At 40.6% G+C, this 17,541-nt stretch overlaps 1 protein-coding gene across 23 annotated transcripts in view; it reads left to right on the top strand.

Moving 5' to 3' along the window:
- The first annotated feature begins 2,314 nt into the window (after nt 1–2,314).
- DTNB (dystrobrevin beta) overlaps nt 2,315–17,541 on the top strand; it is a 224,464-nt gene continuing 209,237 nt past the window's right edge. For 13 of the 23 annotated variants that reach the window (XR_011139936.1, XR_011139935.1, XM_068936639.1 and 10 more), the window contains exon 1: nt 13,326–13,498. Coding sequence is in view for 11 of the 23 variants with exons in the window: in XM_068936639.1 (XP_068792740.1) it covers nt 13,335–13,498 (164 nt within the window). In the remaining 12 variants the exon portion in view is untranslated. Of the gene's footprint in view, nt 2,487–2,601; nt 2,843–3,456; nt 3,542–13,325; nt 13,499–13,780; nt 13,859–17,541 lie in introns of those variants that run through there. The other 10 variants (XM_068936647.1, XM_068936645.1, XM_068936643.1 and 7 more) reach the window with 4 other exon arrangements.

Raw genomic sequence — 17,541 nt, 5'->3', positions numbered from 1 at the left:
TACTGACAAACAAGGCCCGCACAGGCACTTCAGATAGGCTTTTAATTCCAGCAAAGCCAACCTGGAGTGTTCTTTCAGTTATCCAGCTGTATGGTGGAGAGTACTCCAGGCTGGACTGCGGCCTCCACAGTGGCATAAGATCACTGCACTGCACACCCGGAAAAAAAAGCCTCAGATAAGCTACTCCATGTAGAGTGAATACAGCAGCTACATTTATTCTAGTGTGAGAACTGTACCTGAGGATTATTCACAGGCATGAGACCATATGGCACAGAATGGGCTGTGGCCTTATTATCAGAATCTTTCAGACTGCACAAAAGGGTGACTCTATCCAAACTGCCTACTAGGAACGGCCCCTATCCCATGCAAGATCCCAATAGTGGCTGGAAGTTGTTTGGGAGAGGACTAATTGGGCTGGAGCTTATACCTACACCATACTGCTTGGGTTGTTTAACTGTTTCAACAGGTAAACAGTACAATCCACTTCCAGTGCCATGCCTGCATCCTGCTGCTACTTAATTTACTAGCATAGCTGCAGCCACCAGAAACAACCCTCCACACCACTTCTGCCCAATCTGGTTCCGCTGCTGCCAGAGGGCCTGACTCCAGGATTGGGGGAAAAAAATCATGCACTATCATTTGCACATACATAGCTCAGAATAAATATTAACACAGCACTAGCTAGAGTAGCTAAGCATGCCCAGCAAAAAAATGCTTTTTTTTCTCTCATGCTCCACATCTTCCTATACCCTCATGACAAAACACCTCCCTTCCACACATGCAAAACATAATAGTCCCTCCTCTCCACACGCAACATAAGAATCCTACTCCTTTCCTACAAACATAGAAAACACATTGCAAAAGGAACCATGGCATTTCCACACAGGGGGACTGATCGGAGGAAGACTGTGTGCACAGCCTGGAACGGATGCCTGTCTATCCAATGTTCCTCAGGAAACACTTACGCACTAGTCACTGCTGTGACTGTAGTACAATTGCTTGCCAGCAAGCCAAGCTGTAATATAGTTGATTGCTATGCAACAGTGTTATTCAGCCGGAGACAGATGGTCAAAGAGCGGGGCAGGAGAGAGTGTTGTTTGAAAGGACTGCTATCCCTCTGTTAGGAGATGGTGGGAGAAATGGCAGGGTGGTTTTAAAAGACTCCCCTGGCGAACAGGTGGCACATCCTTGAAGCGCATGTTTCCCTACCTGCCAAAGCTGCCCTCACCACCCACGTCCCCTTTGCTGAAAGTATATTCATAGCAAGACAAACCACCTGAGAGCTACACCTCTACACCAGAGGCTGAGCTTCAGCGGAGCATCCCGCAGACCGCTGTGGTGATGGTGTTGCCAGGTTGGCAGTGGGCTGACTGATGCACCAGCTGTCCCACATCCCTTACCTGCCTCCTCGGCTCTTGGCCGCTTCAGACGTGGGGCCCCAGCCCAGTCCCGAAACTCGTCGGTGCTCTGTGACGCTCTGAGGGACAAAATCCAGCCACAGCTCAGAACGTGGGAGCACGTGTGCTGAGCTGCACCAGGCTGAGTGGCCCTGTGGGACTTCATACCTATACCATACCTCGCTTTTTGGACTCCAGGCAACACCGCACCGCAACACCAGAGCTGGGCCGCAGGGCCGCCCCCTGCACCACTGACAGGACACCGGCCGGGGAAGCCGCTTCTGGCTCAGAACTGCGTTTCTACCGTCACCGCTAGATTTTTAAGCGACTCGAGGCGCCTGGTCCTCCGCCCCACACAGCTCTAGAGGCACCGAAGGCGGCTGCCTCGACGGCGGCGGCTGCCTCGACGGCGGCGGCAGCGGCGGCGGCGGCTCCTGTCAGGGGAGCCCGCGGCCGCCTGCCCGGCACGCGCTGCGCCTGCGCGCTGCCGACGCGCCCGCCCCCGCGGAGGGCGGGAAACACTGAGGCTTCGCGCGCTGGGGCGCTGCCCCAGGCCGTCGCGCCCCAGCCGCGAGCGCGCGAGGCGGCGCGGGCTGCTGATTGGCTGGAGACCGCGAGCGCTCCAGAGGCCCGTTGGCGCGAGGAGGGCGCGCGCTGCCCGGCGCGGCGTGCGGCGCGGGCTGCTGGTTGGCCGAGGGGAGGAGGAGGGGAGGGGAGGGGAGTGCGCGGAGTGAGCGCACGCACGTCCGCCGCCGCCGAGGAAGCGTCCGCCGCGCGATTGGCTCCCAGGCCGCGTCGCGCGGGGGAGGAGGGCGGGGCTGGCAGGCAGGCTTGGCTGTGGATTGGCTGACGGCCACGGAGGGAGGGAGGGGGGAGACACCCCCCCCCCCTCAAGCAGGCGCGGGCTCGGATTGGTGGGAGCGCGCGCGCCCCTGCGGAGGCCTTCTCGGATTGGCTGGGCGCCGCGAGGCGGCCGGGGACCGTTGGAGCGGAGAGCCTGAGGCGTTCGGTGTCCGCAGAGCCGGCGGCGGCCGGAGCCTGGGCCGCGACCCCCCCCCCCCTTCCCCCGGCCGCAGCCCGCCAGGAGACGTGAGTGCTCGGCGGGGCCGAGGCGGGCCCGCCGCGGGCAGCGTTAACGCCTGCGGGGAGGGGAGGGGAGGGGGGGCGCGGAGGCTTGTGGGGAGGAGGCGCCGCCTGGGCAGGGCTGCCGGCGGGCCGCGGGACCTGCCCGCACGGCCTCGGCGGCAGCGCTGCCCCGGGCCGGCCGCAGCGGGACCGTGAGGCCTCGTCCGCGGGAGCGGTGACGGGGCTTACTGGGCCTGACGGGGAGGAAGTGCCGCCGGGAGCGCTCCGCGCCAGGCCCGGGGCGGAGGAGGGCTGCGCTGGCGTGCTGGATGCCGTTAAACGGGCCCCGGATACCTTGGAGAGAGCTTCTTGACTCGCAGGTTTGCCTGCGCCACGAGCTCCCTGGTCGCCGCTTGTTGGCTGGCAGCGGGAACGTCCTGGCCCCCAGTCGGTTTTGGCTGTGTTTTACCTTTCATCTTCCACCAGATAAACGTATAGAAGCGGAATCCTCAGACTTCATTTCCTTCTGACTAGCAGGAGGCATAATCAGGGCGAAAATAGCATAATCGTTACTGGTACCTGGAGTTTGCCCTGCAAAGTATAGGGGATGTAATTTTTTCCTGTGGAAAAACACATCTTTTCTTCCCTATTCTCTCCTGGTACTGTAAAGAAAATCAACGTTGCATTTGATTGAGTGGGAGTGACTTTGGCTAAAACTAATCAGAATTCTTTTTGTTAATCTGTATATAGCTTGGCCCTAAGAAACATAGAAAATGATGGGAAGACTTTATGTAAATTTCATTTAAAATAGCGGCAAAGATGGTACATTGGATTTGAAAACTGGAACCCTTTTAAAGTTGAGAGTTTGAGTGTTAATCTTTGTGTTTCTATAGAACTTGAATTCTTATCTGAACAGAGTGGAAAAATGTATTTATTTTTTCAAAGAACCTTCCCCCTGCCTTTTTTTTTTTTTTTTTTTTTTTTTTTTTGTTAGGACTGTCTTTAAATGCTCAAAGAGGGAACCTAGCCCAGGAAAGTGAAAATTGCCTTGAGAAAAGTTGCCTCTCTGTGTAATTCAGGTAATGTTGTCTGTTGTGATTATTCTGTGATATTGAACTTAAAAACTTGTATTACCTAACTGATTTTGTTTACCTGTTTGTTCACACTCACATAATTTATATTGATGTTTTTCTTTAATGACAAACTGTAAGTGTGAAGTATTGATTCCTGTGTTTTCAGGGAGATCTTAACATGTAGAAAATATTCTTATGTTAGACATAAATCTCTATTTAAAAAAAACCACAAACCATTACAATATCTGTGCAACAGATCCCTTATCTAGGAAAGGTGAAGCTTGATGAGTATTCTTCTGGAGACCTGGGAAAATCATAATGATATGCAAAGCACTGGTGTAGTACTTTATTCTTTCAGACTGGATTGGTCACCCACCTGGAATGGGTTGGATAGCACAAGAATACTTTGCAAGTTGTTTCTGTGTTGCTTGAAACAGTATGTCTAATGGAATTTGATCAACAGCTAGGTGTTACATTGCATTTTTTTTACAGGTAGTACTTTCAGTTTTCCTTTCTTACTCGGCTTCCTAAAACTTGCTGTGTAGTGTGCCACCCTTCTGTTGTCTGATGTGTCATCTACTGTAGCCGGCAAGTGACAAAACGTTCTATGCGCCTCAACTGTTTTTTCAAAAAGTCAAAATTTCTAGTTCCAGGTTTTGAAGCCTATATGGGCCTATAGTGCTAGATGGTACCATAAAGTAGGCATGAAGGAGTGGAGGTAACTCAAAAGCATTGGTTTAAGACTGTGTTGCTTCATATATTTCCTCCTCTTTGAAGAGTACTTTGGATTAGAGGGGAATACAAAAGGGCTAACATGCTACTGACCTGACAGCTTCTTATTTAGGGAGGCTGGGAAGAGGAGAATTAATCAGTATGGACAGTAAAGGGCAGTCAAGCCGTAACCAGAACGTGTAGATTTTGAGAAGGCTGTCCATGGCCTATCCTGTGGTCTCTTGTGAAGTTCTTTTCCAGACGAGGCATTTCACATCACACTTCCAGCAACATCATTCCTTTGACCCTGAAAGTCTTCCTATACTTTCAACTGTCCAGGATGCTACTCTGAAGGTAACTTTCTCAGGCCATTGCCTTGACCACGTTGTCCTATCTCCGTCCTTCATGGGTTTTTGCTGCTTATCGTTGTCAGGATTCTTGTCTTCATTTTGTAGTTCCTTCGTGATTTATCCCCAGTTTACCACTGAGGTCTTGCTCAGTAACAGGAACTATTGTAAGTTTTGCAAGCTGACAGTTTTGGAAGAGGGAGAAAATACAAGTCTTGAAGTTGAAACTAATGACTTGGAGATTAGTTTGCATCGTGAACAAGCGTGTACCATACATACAGGTGTACACTCTGTTTACATATTTCTGGCCATCAGTTATGGGGCTGGTTGGTTACAAGTTCTTCTGCAACTTCAATAATGTTGTCAAATAAGTCTCTTTGCATAGAACTTCACAGAGCCTTTTTTAAAAGGAAAGGTAAATAATTCTCTAGCCAGCCTGCCCTCATCACTGTTTGAAATCTTAGCACAGACAAAGTAGTCTCTAGCACAGACACTAACGCTACCGTTGCAGTTACAGAATACATCAGCTGACAGCAACAGAAAACAACTTTCCCAGTAGACGTAAATGGTTGATTTTCAGAATTCTACTCAGATTGCAGCCTGCTTCTTTTACTATTATCATTCATCAAAGGAAGTGTTATCATGCTACTTTTTTTTCCTTTGTGGTTTCAAGATTATGTTATTTGGTGATAAGGATTTGAATTTATGATACTTATAGTAAGTTAGTTTTTTTTTTTTTTTTTTCCTGAGTGCCAGAGAAAAGAAATCCTGATTGTATTGTGTATTTTTGGTTTTGTGTTTAAATAGGTTTGTACTGATAAAATGTGGCGAAACTGAAATAGTTTTATGGGTCTTTTCCAGTCCTGTGGGCTTTCAAGACCTTTTATAAACAATAAAAGTATTCTAACATCTCAAGTGTACTTAAGTAATACAGATAAATACCTAGACAGAGGAGGTTTTTAGGCAACCTAAATCTGGAAGAAATGGTAGCAAACATAATTCCATAAATGATACATTATAATGTTTGAACAACTGTAGCTATTTGAAAACGAATGGGATTATGATGGCAGGTAGCAATTCCTATCTAACTTGAAGTGTGTACTGCAGATACAGCCATCAGTAACTACTTACCTAACCCTTATAAAACATTTTTAAAACTATAACTCTACTGTATTTTTGAAAGGCTTCACCTGTCTTACTTTTTGCAAGTGCAGCTAATATGTCATTTAAGAGATGGAATAATGGAGAGGGTGGGGTTTTTGTTGTTTGTTTGTTTTTCTCCATAAAGCAAACAATAGATGAAGGAGCTTAGTCCTTAACTTAGGTTCTTAAAAAAGCAAACGCGACAAAGTTTAGAAATAAAAGCTCTTAGTCTTACAGAAGAGAATGGCAAGAACGGTCAATTTAAGGTAAACTTTCTGCTTGGCCTATTTTGTTCCTGCTTTTTTTCAAGAAAGAAAAAACTCCATCTATATCTGAAGTTGGTCAGATATTTGGAATGTTGAGCTATAGAGAATTAAAAAAGAAAAACTGACAGTACTTCTGCACTTGTTATAGACAACTGTACATGGGAACAAAATAGAAGACTGAAGGGCTGAGTAGTGAAGAGCTGAAATTACTCAAAAATTCTCTTTCATATAGTCTACAAAGAGAAGTTAGCTAGGAGGCAGGGAAGGGATAAACTTTCCAGTTTTACTATAAGGTACTCTGTTTTAATGTTTGCAGGCCACTTCTTTATAACAGCTGAAAAGATTGTGATAAGGAAATTCTGGTAACAGTAAATATTAAGAAAATTTGGCTATGTAGTAGTAATCTGTTAACATTCCATAAGATCAGGATCCTGCAAGTTATATGGCAGAGTAGACAGCAAATTCTTTGGAAGTAGGTACACTGTGAAATAGCATATTAAAAAGTTTCTTGCCCTGGTTACCTACTGGATACAGTCTCAATATATAATTTTTAATAACTGGCAATATGAACAGGCCTGCCAGCTTGACCAGAATTGTGCAATGCAGCAACCTAGCTGTGTAGGCATGGTTGACTTATACCCAGCAAGACACGTATTTGGAGGACAGGAAGAATGCCATCTAAAAAGCACGCTAGTGGTTTTTGAGTGTTTTTTTTTTTTTCTTACACGTTTTGCAGTGCTTATAGAAACTTATCTTTTAATTATTGTATATTATTCATTTTCCTTATAGGATGATCACATCAAAGGGAATATCAAGGGAGGAGAGAGGCGCTGGTGGTTTTGGCAACTGGTTTGGGAACCGCCAAGATTTTTAGTAACAAAGAAGATATTGTATGTTTCTGGCACCTCAGACAAAATTAAGGTCTTCCCCTACCAGGGACTTTCCTACTGACTTTTGGACCGTGGCAGATACCCTTTTAAACGTAGAGAAAAGTAAATTCCTCAGTCTATACTCTGATATCCATTTGACAACTTTTAACTTTTTTTTAAAAACTTTGGACAACTTTAACTTTACAAGTTAGCATTGTGAACTATAATGAAGATGTTTTTACATTTTTGAATTAACATAGGGGATGAAATGATTCTTGTGTAAAGAATTAAACCTTGGGCAGACTCCCCCCCCCTCCCCCCCATTCAGTTGTGATAGTGAAACTAGTTCCTGTTTCCAGGTGCTTGTCACTAGTCCTTTACAGGATTTTACTTTCCCTACAGGTGAGCCAAAGGAGCAGTTTCTGTGGAGTTTTCCTTATTTGCCAAAACTTTTAATCTAAGCTGATTCTGTCTGAAGTGAGGTAGGAAGATTTTGCGTGATTTGCTCTATTGTTCAATGAAGATTGGGCATAGGGAAGGAGAGGTGATGACAGATACTGAAAATGGTGACATCTTCCACTGATTTTGATTGACTGAGAAGAGAATAGCTATATGTAGTCCAAACTGTTACCAGAAAGCTAAAGAACAGGATTAGGTTGCATTCTGTCAGTGTTCTTGCATGTATGCTATCCTGGCAATGCGTTCTTTACTCTATTTTCCCAATAAATATTTCCCAATACATATTTCCCAACTTTTCCCAACAAATATTTCATTTTGGTTAAGAGGCAATTTTGGAGTTATTTCACAGGCTGTAGCGAGCAGTTCTGGGAACCTGCAGATAGAAAGGGCTAGAAACAGTTTTGTAAGATTGGAAAAGCTAGGAAGCACAAACTGCACAAAAATCCCCTCTTGAGTTACAAAGACGAGCCTAACCGTCCTGAGAAGGAGAGGTAGGATGTTAATTAGGATATTTCTGAGCTTTTATTGCTTTAAAATCATGGTATAATACTTTGTTATCTAAAATGAACACCCCTTTATCTAAGGAAACAACTTTAACTGCTATATTTGCTCTTGTTTGCAAGGTCATGGTAAATATTCTGTATAGATATTATTTTTAACTTCAAAAGGTTGCAAAATCAATTTGTGTTCCTCAGGCTTTTGGGAGATCAAGGAAGATAAGACTTTGATGGCTTCTGTCATTAAAGAAAAACATTTTTATATTCAAGGCGCTTAGTGTTCTAACTTCTGTCTTGTTTGGTATAGTCAAATCTGTGTTTCAGCGAACTAAATATTTAAACATGCTTTATAGCTTGCTGGCCTACCCTTCCCCATGCTTAACAATTCCTCATTTACTAATAATAAATACGGATATAAAAATAATGGGTAAATATGGATATATATTTGCAAGTATTACCTTGTGGTATTGTCTAAAGCTTTCCTTTGCTGTCACGACTTAAACTCCAAAACTTAGCACCAGGGAGCTACTAATGTACTGTGCCTACTGCCTGTCTCATCCACCATTCTCCTGTTTTGCACCTGACCTTTAAGTTCTGTAGGACTGGCATTCAGTAGTCACACACATGAACTGAAATTTCATTGTGCTGCAAGTGGAACAATAATTCAAATGACTTGGAACTGTACCTGGTGTTGGCTTTTCTCTATTTCAGTCTTGAGTTAATTTGGTACTTGATTTTTCTTGTTTTTTTTTTTTATTTCACTTTATTTTTTGTAAAGATGTTTAAAGTTTTTGAAGGACTTTTTTTTTTTTTGTTCCATCTTTGCTTAACTGGTGTGTAGTAGAATCTTGTTTACTAGGTGGGAAGATAAGTTTGCTGGTCTCATATGGGGACTTAGGTGCTCATTATCCATAACAGTAAATTAAAGCAATAAGAACTGGTTGAGGACATGTTGCTGCATGCTATGTGCTTATACAAACAACACAGATGGCATTTTATGCCTTAAAAACTTCTTGCAATTTAAATGAAACTGGCAAGGCATGGAGTAGGGAAATGTTTAGTCCTTGGTACTAAATTGTTTCTTCCAAACTACTTGATTGCCCCTTAGTTTTCAGGGAAGTTTACTATATAATAAATTCATGTTTTTGCAAAATCTTCTTTAAAAGCAGTTTTGATCCACTATTTAAAAAGGAGGAGGGGGCTGGAAACAGTGCCATTCACTTATAGGTTTGTTTGCCATGAAATTAGATGTGATCTGTGATCTATTGTCTTGATCATAGGCTAGTTTTTTGTTGTTGTTTGTTTGTTTTCCCACTCCTGCTGTTCTAGACTGAAGTCAATTTTGTCCCAGATAGCTGTGCTATTAGAAGCCGCATATTATTACCATACGTTGTGGTAGTATGCAGAAGTAATGTTTTAAAAGTATTATTCTTAATCCTTTCTTTTGTTTCAGTTTGTTCCAAACAGTTATGGGTACAGAGTTTGAAATTTTAGTTAAACTAGAAGAATTATCAGAAATTCTAGTATACTTAAAGAGATGTTGTTGGTCTAGTTGCATCTTTTATAAGTGTGAAGGCTTCTCCACTATCATCTTTCTAAGTTTTGGTCTAAATGTGTTAGCTATTCCCTGATATAACCTCTAGACCTCTTTTTCTTTTCCCTGTGAGAGGCGTAGGGGAATGAAGGATTACTTTTACTCAATTAGATATATTAATGTTTGCTGAGGAAGGGGAGATGGGAATTTGAACAAAGTGAAGATGAAGAATGAAGAAATCGGAGGAAAAAAAAAAGACAGCATCAGATAATTGGGGTGAGCAAAGAAGGAAGTGAGGGAATAAAGTGAATCTTTATGACTTTGTTCAAATTTATAGTAAAGGAAGAGTTAAAAAATACTTCAGCATTTTTATTCACCCTAGACCCACTTTATTTAAAAAACAGGCCCCTTTATGTCATAAATTACTTAATTTGTAAACTTTAGAACTAGAACATTTATGATAAGATGGAAACTATTTAAAATGATTTAAATTAAATGGAAATTCAAGCCATACATGTTTAGAAGCCCAGAACAAATAACTACAAGTGCTAAACCAGCTGTGATAGCAGAACCTTTTCCGCAAGTACAGTTATGCTGTAAATATGCTGTAAATTTTTGTTCAATATCCTCAGCTCAATGGCAGGTTCATTCAAATCTTAAAAACTGAATGAACTGACAAGGGATGAAAGCTTCATTTCTTTAAACAGCCTGTGGACGTGAGATCCTTCTAATTTGAAGGTTGACAGGAAATTATTAAGCTTCCCTAACTGTAACTAGTATGTTTAAGAGCAAGATGTGCCCCAAACTAGTGTTCTAAATTTTCACTGAATTACAAGTTATTTCTGAATATAAATAAGTATAAGTAGAATTTTCCCTAACACAGCAAGTGCAGTCATATTAAGAGATGCCAAATACTTCCTCGAGTACAATGTAACATCAAGAATCTGAACAAACTCAAACTTAATAATTCATAAATAAGCATGTATTTCTGTGTTCTCCTATTTAGCTGATGAGGCAGCAGTGTCTAAATTACAATAATCAAAAGTCAAGTGAGCAAACACCTGAAACTGCAGATAAGAAACTAGAATGGGAGAGTAAATTTTGTAGTTCATAAAGTAGTAGGAAGTCAATATGATAGTAGTTAGGGAAGAAGAGAAAGCATGGCTTTTGAGATGGTGGCTATCATTAGTGCAAGAACAAAGGCTACATTGGCTGACAATAGTTAAATACGCTTTCTCCCTCCCGTTAATCTGGAGAGGAAAATCTGCTTACTTAGGCCGTTACCTACAGCTGATGAGCTCCAAGAAGAGCGAAACCTTTTAAAATAGGTCCTGTAGTATTGGCCTAACAATCTTCTAAGAGTGACTTGCTTACTTCATTTTTGTGCTTAAGTTTTAAGTGTAGTCAAAAACCACAGAAATAAGTAGTCCAGAGTCATCAGCAGCTAAAGCTGTGAAAGCAAGTAAAGGGGAAGTCTTCAGATTTTATTTTTTTTTATGTATTGTTTTTTCTGTTCAGCCCGGTATAAGCATAGGAAACATATGGCATGCATGTATTGGGGGGGGGGAGTTTTTTTGAAGAGAAAGAGAAAGGAGAAGAGTAGAACAGAAGAATGGAATATGAATAGGAAAAGAAGAAAGAGGAGTAAAGCTGAAATATGTTAATATTTGTGGTGCTATTTAAGGTATTTCAGATAGTGAAAGTGACTGTGTAGAAGTATCCTCCTTTACTGGAATGACATTTGTAAATTAAGGTTTCATATGAATTCTGTCATATGGATTACTCGATGAAGCAATGAAATAGTAATATGGTAGCTAATGAAAGAGGGAGAAGTTGGATGCATGAGGAAAGATTGTAAACTCTTTGAAGGTTTGCACTAAACATACTCAACTGTAGTTTTGGAAGGTGTTCGATCTTACAATTTTTTTGTGTTTCAAGGTGAAAAATGATAACATTTAAAGATTTTTTTTTCCCCCATACGGTTATCAAATAAGAATCACATTGTGTTTGGAGTTTTTTTGTTTTGTTTTTTAATGACTATTTTACCACAGGATAGATAATTCCCCTTTAAGTCTCAACATTATGAATTAAAATAATAGGCATCTTGAACTAAAATTTACCATGGGCCTTGGGGACTACCTTACCTTATTGCATTAAAAAATACATTTGTCTGTGTGTATGTATAATGTATTTGTGTATACACACAAATATACATATATATTCTATCATACTTTTATATATATATGACTGTTATCTTGTCACAGTGTGTTGGTAATTTTCAAGAGCCTCATAATGTCTATCTGAAAACTGAATACAGAGAAAAGTTAGCTGAACACATACGTTATGACAGAACTAATTGAAACTGGAGCAGGTTTTAGCTTACTTTCAATATCACTGAAGATAAATCAGGAAATGCGGTCTTATTACATCCGCTCAGTTTTAGGTGCTGGCTTCATCAGTGAGTTCAACTCTGATGCTTTTGCTTCTCATTTGAACTTGAACGTACTTCACTGTGAAGCCTTCTGGGCTATAGACAGTATCAGTAACTGTACTGACATTTCTTACAGATAAAAGATAAGCTCCTCCAATAATGGGTTCATCTTACTGATTTCAGATTTGCTTCTTTGCCTTCAACAAAATTACTGCCTCCTGACATAAAGCAAAACTGTATTTTATGGATCTAGCATGGTTCTCACTGTTAATTCAAGAACTGTTCTGTCACTGCAGTGAGAAGTTTTCTATGTTTCACTGCGTCAGACTTGAGCAGACCACCTGTGCACTCTTTAAGAGTTTTCTGTGCTTCTGGCTTAGGTGGTGAATGTAAGCTGAGCCCATGCTATCAGTGCAAGAGCTGATATGAAGACCAAAACCCGTGGAATATATTTTTACTTCCAGCTCTCCATGCTTACCAGAATCCTTGAAACTTTGGGAGACTTCTAGCTAGAAGAATTTTACTCAGGTGCAGAAACTCAACTGCGTTGGTTTTAACAACCTTTAAGGAAAAAATTGCATTAGGTTGAACCTACTCTTAGTCCTCATCCTCAAGTGAATCAAGAGCATTCATAATGTAAATGACCTCTCCAGATTATTAAATATTAGAAAAGGCTTTTTGAGGAAGAAATATCCGTGGAAATCAACCAGAACAGACCATATAAACTCACTTTCTCATCACTATGAATAGAAGCTAGTTGATGGTACTGCTTTTCTATTTAAAGTACAAATCAAACGTTTTGCTGGAAAAACAAAAACGGATGTTCATCACGAAACACCCTTGTGTGTGAAATTTGCATCTTTATCAGATTTCAGGTTTTCCCCTTCCTTTAAAAGATTAGTGGCAATCTCGATGTTTTATGTTCAGGCATGTTTCTCTAAGCACTTGAGATTTGAGCCTTGGGTTGAACTGAGTGGTGTAAAAGCTAAAGAAATGAAATCCCAGTATTACCATTTAATTATTTATATTTGCACCAATTCTATATGTTTAAAAAACCTGCTACTCTCACTTGAAGCACTGTGTAGATCTCTGAATTTGTTTAGTTTCAGTTCCAAGTACAGTGTTTAGTTCGAGCATGACTTTTGTGTCGTCTTAGTAGGTTTGTTTAGCTCTCAGAATACAGATTTTTATTTCAGAAAATTCTGTGGCAGGAGAAGGGGACTGGTAAAATTGCCTCAGTAATGTAGAGGTCAGAAAAACATTAAGAGCAAGATTACGTTCTTTTGCAGAAGACAACTTTAACTAATGAGTTAGAGATCAATTCCTTCTAGTCTCAGCGTTCTTAGGTTAACTCCATTCCATCACTGTACTAAACAGCAATATAGTCTTAAATGATAAATGAACAGAGGGTGAATAGTGAGACATCTGCTGAAAGAAACCATCATTAAAAATGCAAGCCAACCGTTAAGAATGTTAGAAGGACTCAATTAGTAATTGAATTTCATCTGCTACTTTATTGCCAGTGTAGATGCATGTAAAGTTATGCAAATGGAGGTGAGGGAACGGAGAGGAGAAACAGGCAATCCTAACTTTACATATCTACTGTTGTTCTCTGAGCTATCTGTTGCCCCTCAGGAATACTATCCTGATGCTCTGGTACCGTCCTGTGAAAACATCAGCAAGTGCTCAGTTGTAGTCAAAAAAAGGTAATAGAATATTAAGAATTATTAAGAAATATTAAAAAAAGAATAAAACAATATTACTGCTACTTTGTAAAGCAGTGGTATGCCTCTTATGTCAAATATAGTGTACAGTTCTGTTTCTCCTTCATCTCTGAAAGCAGATAACAGAACTAGAAAACATATGGAGGAAGGTGATAAGGATAATCAAAAGTAGGAGGGCAGTTTTTGTACGAAAAACTGTTATATCGTCTCCCGATTCTTCAGCCTGGAAAGGAGATGACTGAGTATTGTTCATGTCTCTTCCAGCCCAGAAGTGGGTGGAGGCAGGAGCCAGCATGAAATGGAACTAGGCAGTAATGAGTCCAAAACAATCGGAAGGATATGGTGAGGAACCGTACTTCTGGTGCAATCTACTGTGGTCTCTCTTATGTTCATATTAAAAAAATTACAAGTTTCCAAGAGTGCAAAATGGAATTTTACAGATTTCTGAGCCGTGCAGAAGAACCACACAGAAAGCAGGACTGAGTACTGCATTTTTTGCTGTTATTCTGAAAAATTTGGCTTTAAGAGTATTTAGAGCATAACCTCTCTCAACCTCATTAGAGGTTGACCAATTCATTAGAATTATTTTTAGAATTTGGCTCTGCTGGCTGGTGAGGCTTCTTCTTGATGTGTGGGCCCTTGTGGGAACCTGGCTTTTCTGTGTAGTTATTCTAGAATTCAGTGTTGCTTTAGTATTGGAGAAGGAAGGAAGCAGATTCTTTGATTAAACATTATTAATCCAAAATGTGACTATCTTAATGTGTATATTCTTCTTGATGAATTTTACCTTTGAAGCCCTTGAAGGGAAGGTGGCAGAAAGAGTAAGGAAAGAAGTAGGAAGTTGCCAGGTCTACCATATAGAAAGTAGTTGTGCTGTCAAGGTTTGTCAAGGCTCGGGAATGGATGAAAATCGGGCATTTTCTTACTCTGGTCAGGATCCCAGAAAACTAGCTGGCACATTTGGGTTTGGTGTATACAATTTAAAGCTATGTTTAAAGGAGTGTTAAGGTTAAAGGTCAAACACCTTAGGATTTTAATGCTTCCTTTTCAGTCCTGACCATTTATTTCCCTTTACTCACACGCACTGAGATGCAGTGTTTATCATTGTTTTTATAAAAATCTGAGCTAATAGTTAAGGTAATTTTCATGTTAAAACTCCTTCCTAATTTCATCTTCTGAATCCGTATTGCTTTCTGCATGGGTCATCATCTGTAAAGTTCTAATGTTTATATCTGTTTGCACCTCCATGTTGCACTGGAGCTAATGGAGTGACTGCTGTCATTTCTCTGGATGAACAGCTAAAGGGAAATGAAATGCATTTTGTTTTTATATTCCATTGGTATAGGAAAATTTAAATTCTGAGTTACTGTATTTTGGAAAAGCTGTATTTTCTGCTATTTGTAGAACCTTTAATCCTTACCTCTCATCTTTCAGTTTGTCCAAGTCAAATACTAATTCATGTGCTTTGCCTTGCTACTCATTACCATTCCAGTCATTCCTGTGCAAAGTTGTAATCCGGTGTGTTAGTCTTCACTTCTGTCTCACCTCCTTGTTCAGTCTGTTGTGTTTTCCTGTCCTAGGCTTTTCCTAGTTATGTGCACCAGAATTGCTTTAGTCACCTCTTGGTTTGCCCTTTCCTTGGCTCATTCCTTATCTTTTCAGCTTTCCTGGCATGCATGTTTTGATTTGGACTCACTGGAGCATAAAGCGCTTTCAGTAGAAGGAATGACGAAATGAACTGGGATCCCTCAGCATGGAAGAGAGGGCTGGGGAAAAGATATGCTGGAGATCTATAAAGTCATAAATGTCATGGAGAGGATGGATAGTGGTGGTTCTCCCACCCCCATCCCATTTTTCCTTCCCATAGAAGAACTGTGTGACTTCAAAATCTGATGGGAGAAGGCAGGTTCAAAAGAATGCAAGAAGGTGATTTGTTGAACTGTGGGTTTTATGCTCTGGAATTTCTTGCTGCTAAGTGCTGTGGACATTAAAAGTTTACAAGTTGTGAAGGACAGGCAGATAGGCTCATGGAGGAGAAAGCTGTGGATGGTTACTAACTCCAGAGGATCAATTTGACTCTGGAAGTCTTGGCGTTGCGAACTTTTGGACCTTGAAAGTGTATTCTCAGGAAACTTTAACTGTGTGCTTGTTCCAGTCTTGCATTCTTCCCTCGACATCTACTTTGGGCTGCTTTTGGAGACATGATACTGCTTTGGCAAGATGGATATGGCGCAGTGTTATTTTCTTATTAGAACTTTGCAACAAAATGATTAAGATTTTTAAGCATCATCAAGCATATTTATTTTTCTAAACCGCCTTAATCATTTTATCTCAGTTCTTCTTTATAACTGAAGTCCAACAAGCTCCTTCTGGCTTACTGTTAGGGAAACCCTCAGGTCCAAACCTGAAGTTTTGTGAATATATAAGGTCTTTCTTCTGTTGACAGTGTAAAGGATTGACAGTTTTAGATCTGTGTTGCTACTGCCCTTTTTATAGCAATAAAAACCATAGGGCATGGACTTGCGACTTCTTTTGCATAGGGTGGTCATATAGCATGTGTTATATAGTTAGCATACAGTAGCATAGGCTAAAGAGTATAAAAATGTAGTACAGTTCTGTAAGATTCACATTGGTCTATGTGTATTGCTAATTCTAAGCACTGCTGATCTATTGATGTTTTGAAGAATGATAAAGTAGATATCAAGTCTGTAGAAGCAACTAGCCACCAATATGAAGGATAAAATTAGGTAGAAAAAACTTGTATCTGCTTAAACATGTAGTGTGTTACTGGAGAATCACCATTTAAATGACATTGTTGCCTGATGGTACATAAAACAAATACTTGAGTGTTTTTTCTCTGCGTATGTCCATTGTAAGGCTGAGCATATGTCCATTTGAAGAACTTTTGTCTGCCATATCATTTTGATCCGTGCACATTTCTCAGCACTTTTCTCATGCCCTGTACCACAAATATTTAAAAAAAAAAAAAAAAAAAGATGCTGAGCAAACTACAGTCCATCTCTTTGACTTTCTGATGTTGTGCGCTCTAGTTCACCTCTTTAGCATAATTCTAGTTGTTCTGGCTTTAGTTCACTTCTATTTTGAACCTAAGATAGGTTTAAAGTGCTAAGGGTGAATACAAACTTTTCATCTTTCTTCCTCTCAGTTCCGTCAGTAAGAAACATTACTGTATCTGTTTGTTCAGGCTTTCAAAACTGCTTTGTCAGTTACTCTAATAAATCTCATTTGCCTAGTGTCGTTTCCACAACTTTTCCAAATATCTGTCAGTTTGTCCCTTAAACTTATCTCTCCGGTCAGACTACTTGGCTTGTAATGGATAACACTCTGGCCCAGAAAGATTGTTTCTTTAGATGTTCAGTCCCTCACAGATAACAGAAGAAAGAAATCTGTAAGAAAAGTTTATGTATCTAAATAGTACCATTTGTTTTCTCAGCAAGCGGGTACAGGATTGTTGAACTATTGACCTATTGAAACTTTCAGGTCTTTTGCTTCCTTCAAGAAAGGTAAGAGACTTGGAAGTGGTCCTGAGAAAACATTGCTCTGGACATGATTTTTCTGAAACCGTAACTGAATTATCTGTACAAGATAGTTCCTGATTTATAGGTTAATCACGGTGCATTATTGTGTCTCTGGAACACATTCTAATCATGGAGAGACCAGATTACTTACTAAGATCTCATTTCAAGGATAGTGCTGAACAGTTACTCATTTGCTTTGCAGTGAGTATGAACGGTAGTGCTAACTTCTTTAAAATTTTAAAAGCGTACATCTTGGTAAATGTAATCTATTTAGCTGTGAATTTTGAATAATAGTGTTATATAACCATGGTCTGTGCAGCTTTAATGACCTCTTCAAAAAACAAAATCTTGACACCCACGAAGCAGCAAAGTGTTGGTGGAGGAAGAGATTGATGTCATCATAGTGTCACACTTTTAAATGTATGTGTTACCAAACAGCACCAAAATTAATCACAGATATTAATACAGTGCACGGTATTAGTCACA

The sequence above is a fragment of the Struthio camelus genome, chromosome 3 (assembly GCF_040807025.1).
Source record: "Struthio camelus isolate bStrCam1 chromosome 3, bStrCam1.hap1, whole genome shotgun sequence".
NCBI classification, from domain to species: domain Eukaryota; kingdom Metazoa; phylum Chordata; class Aves; order Struthioniformes; family Struthionidae; genus Struthio; species Struthio camelus.
This window is presented reverse-complemented; position numbering and strand designations above follow the sequence as displayed.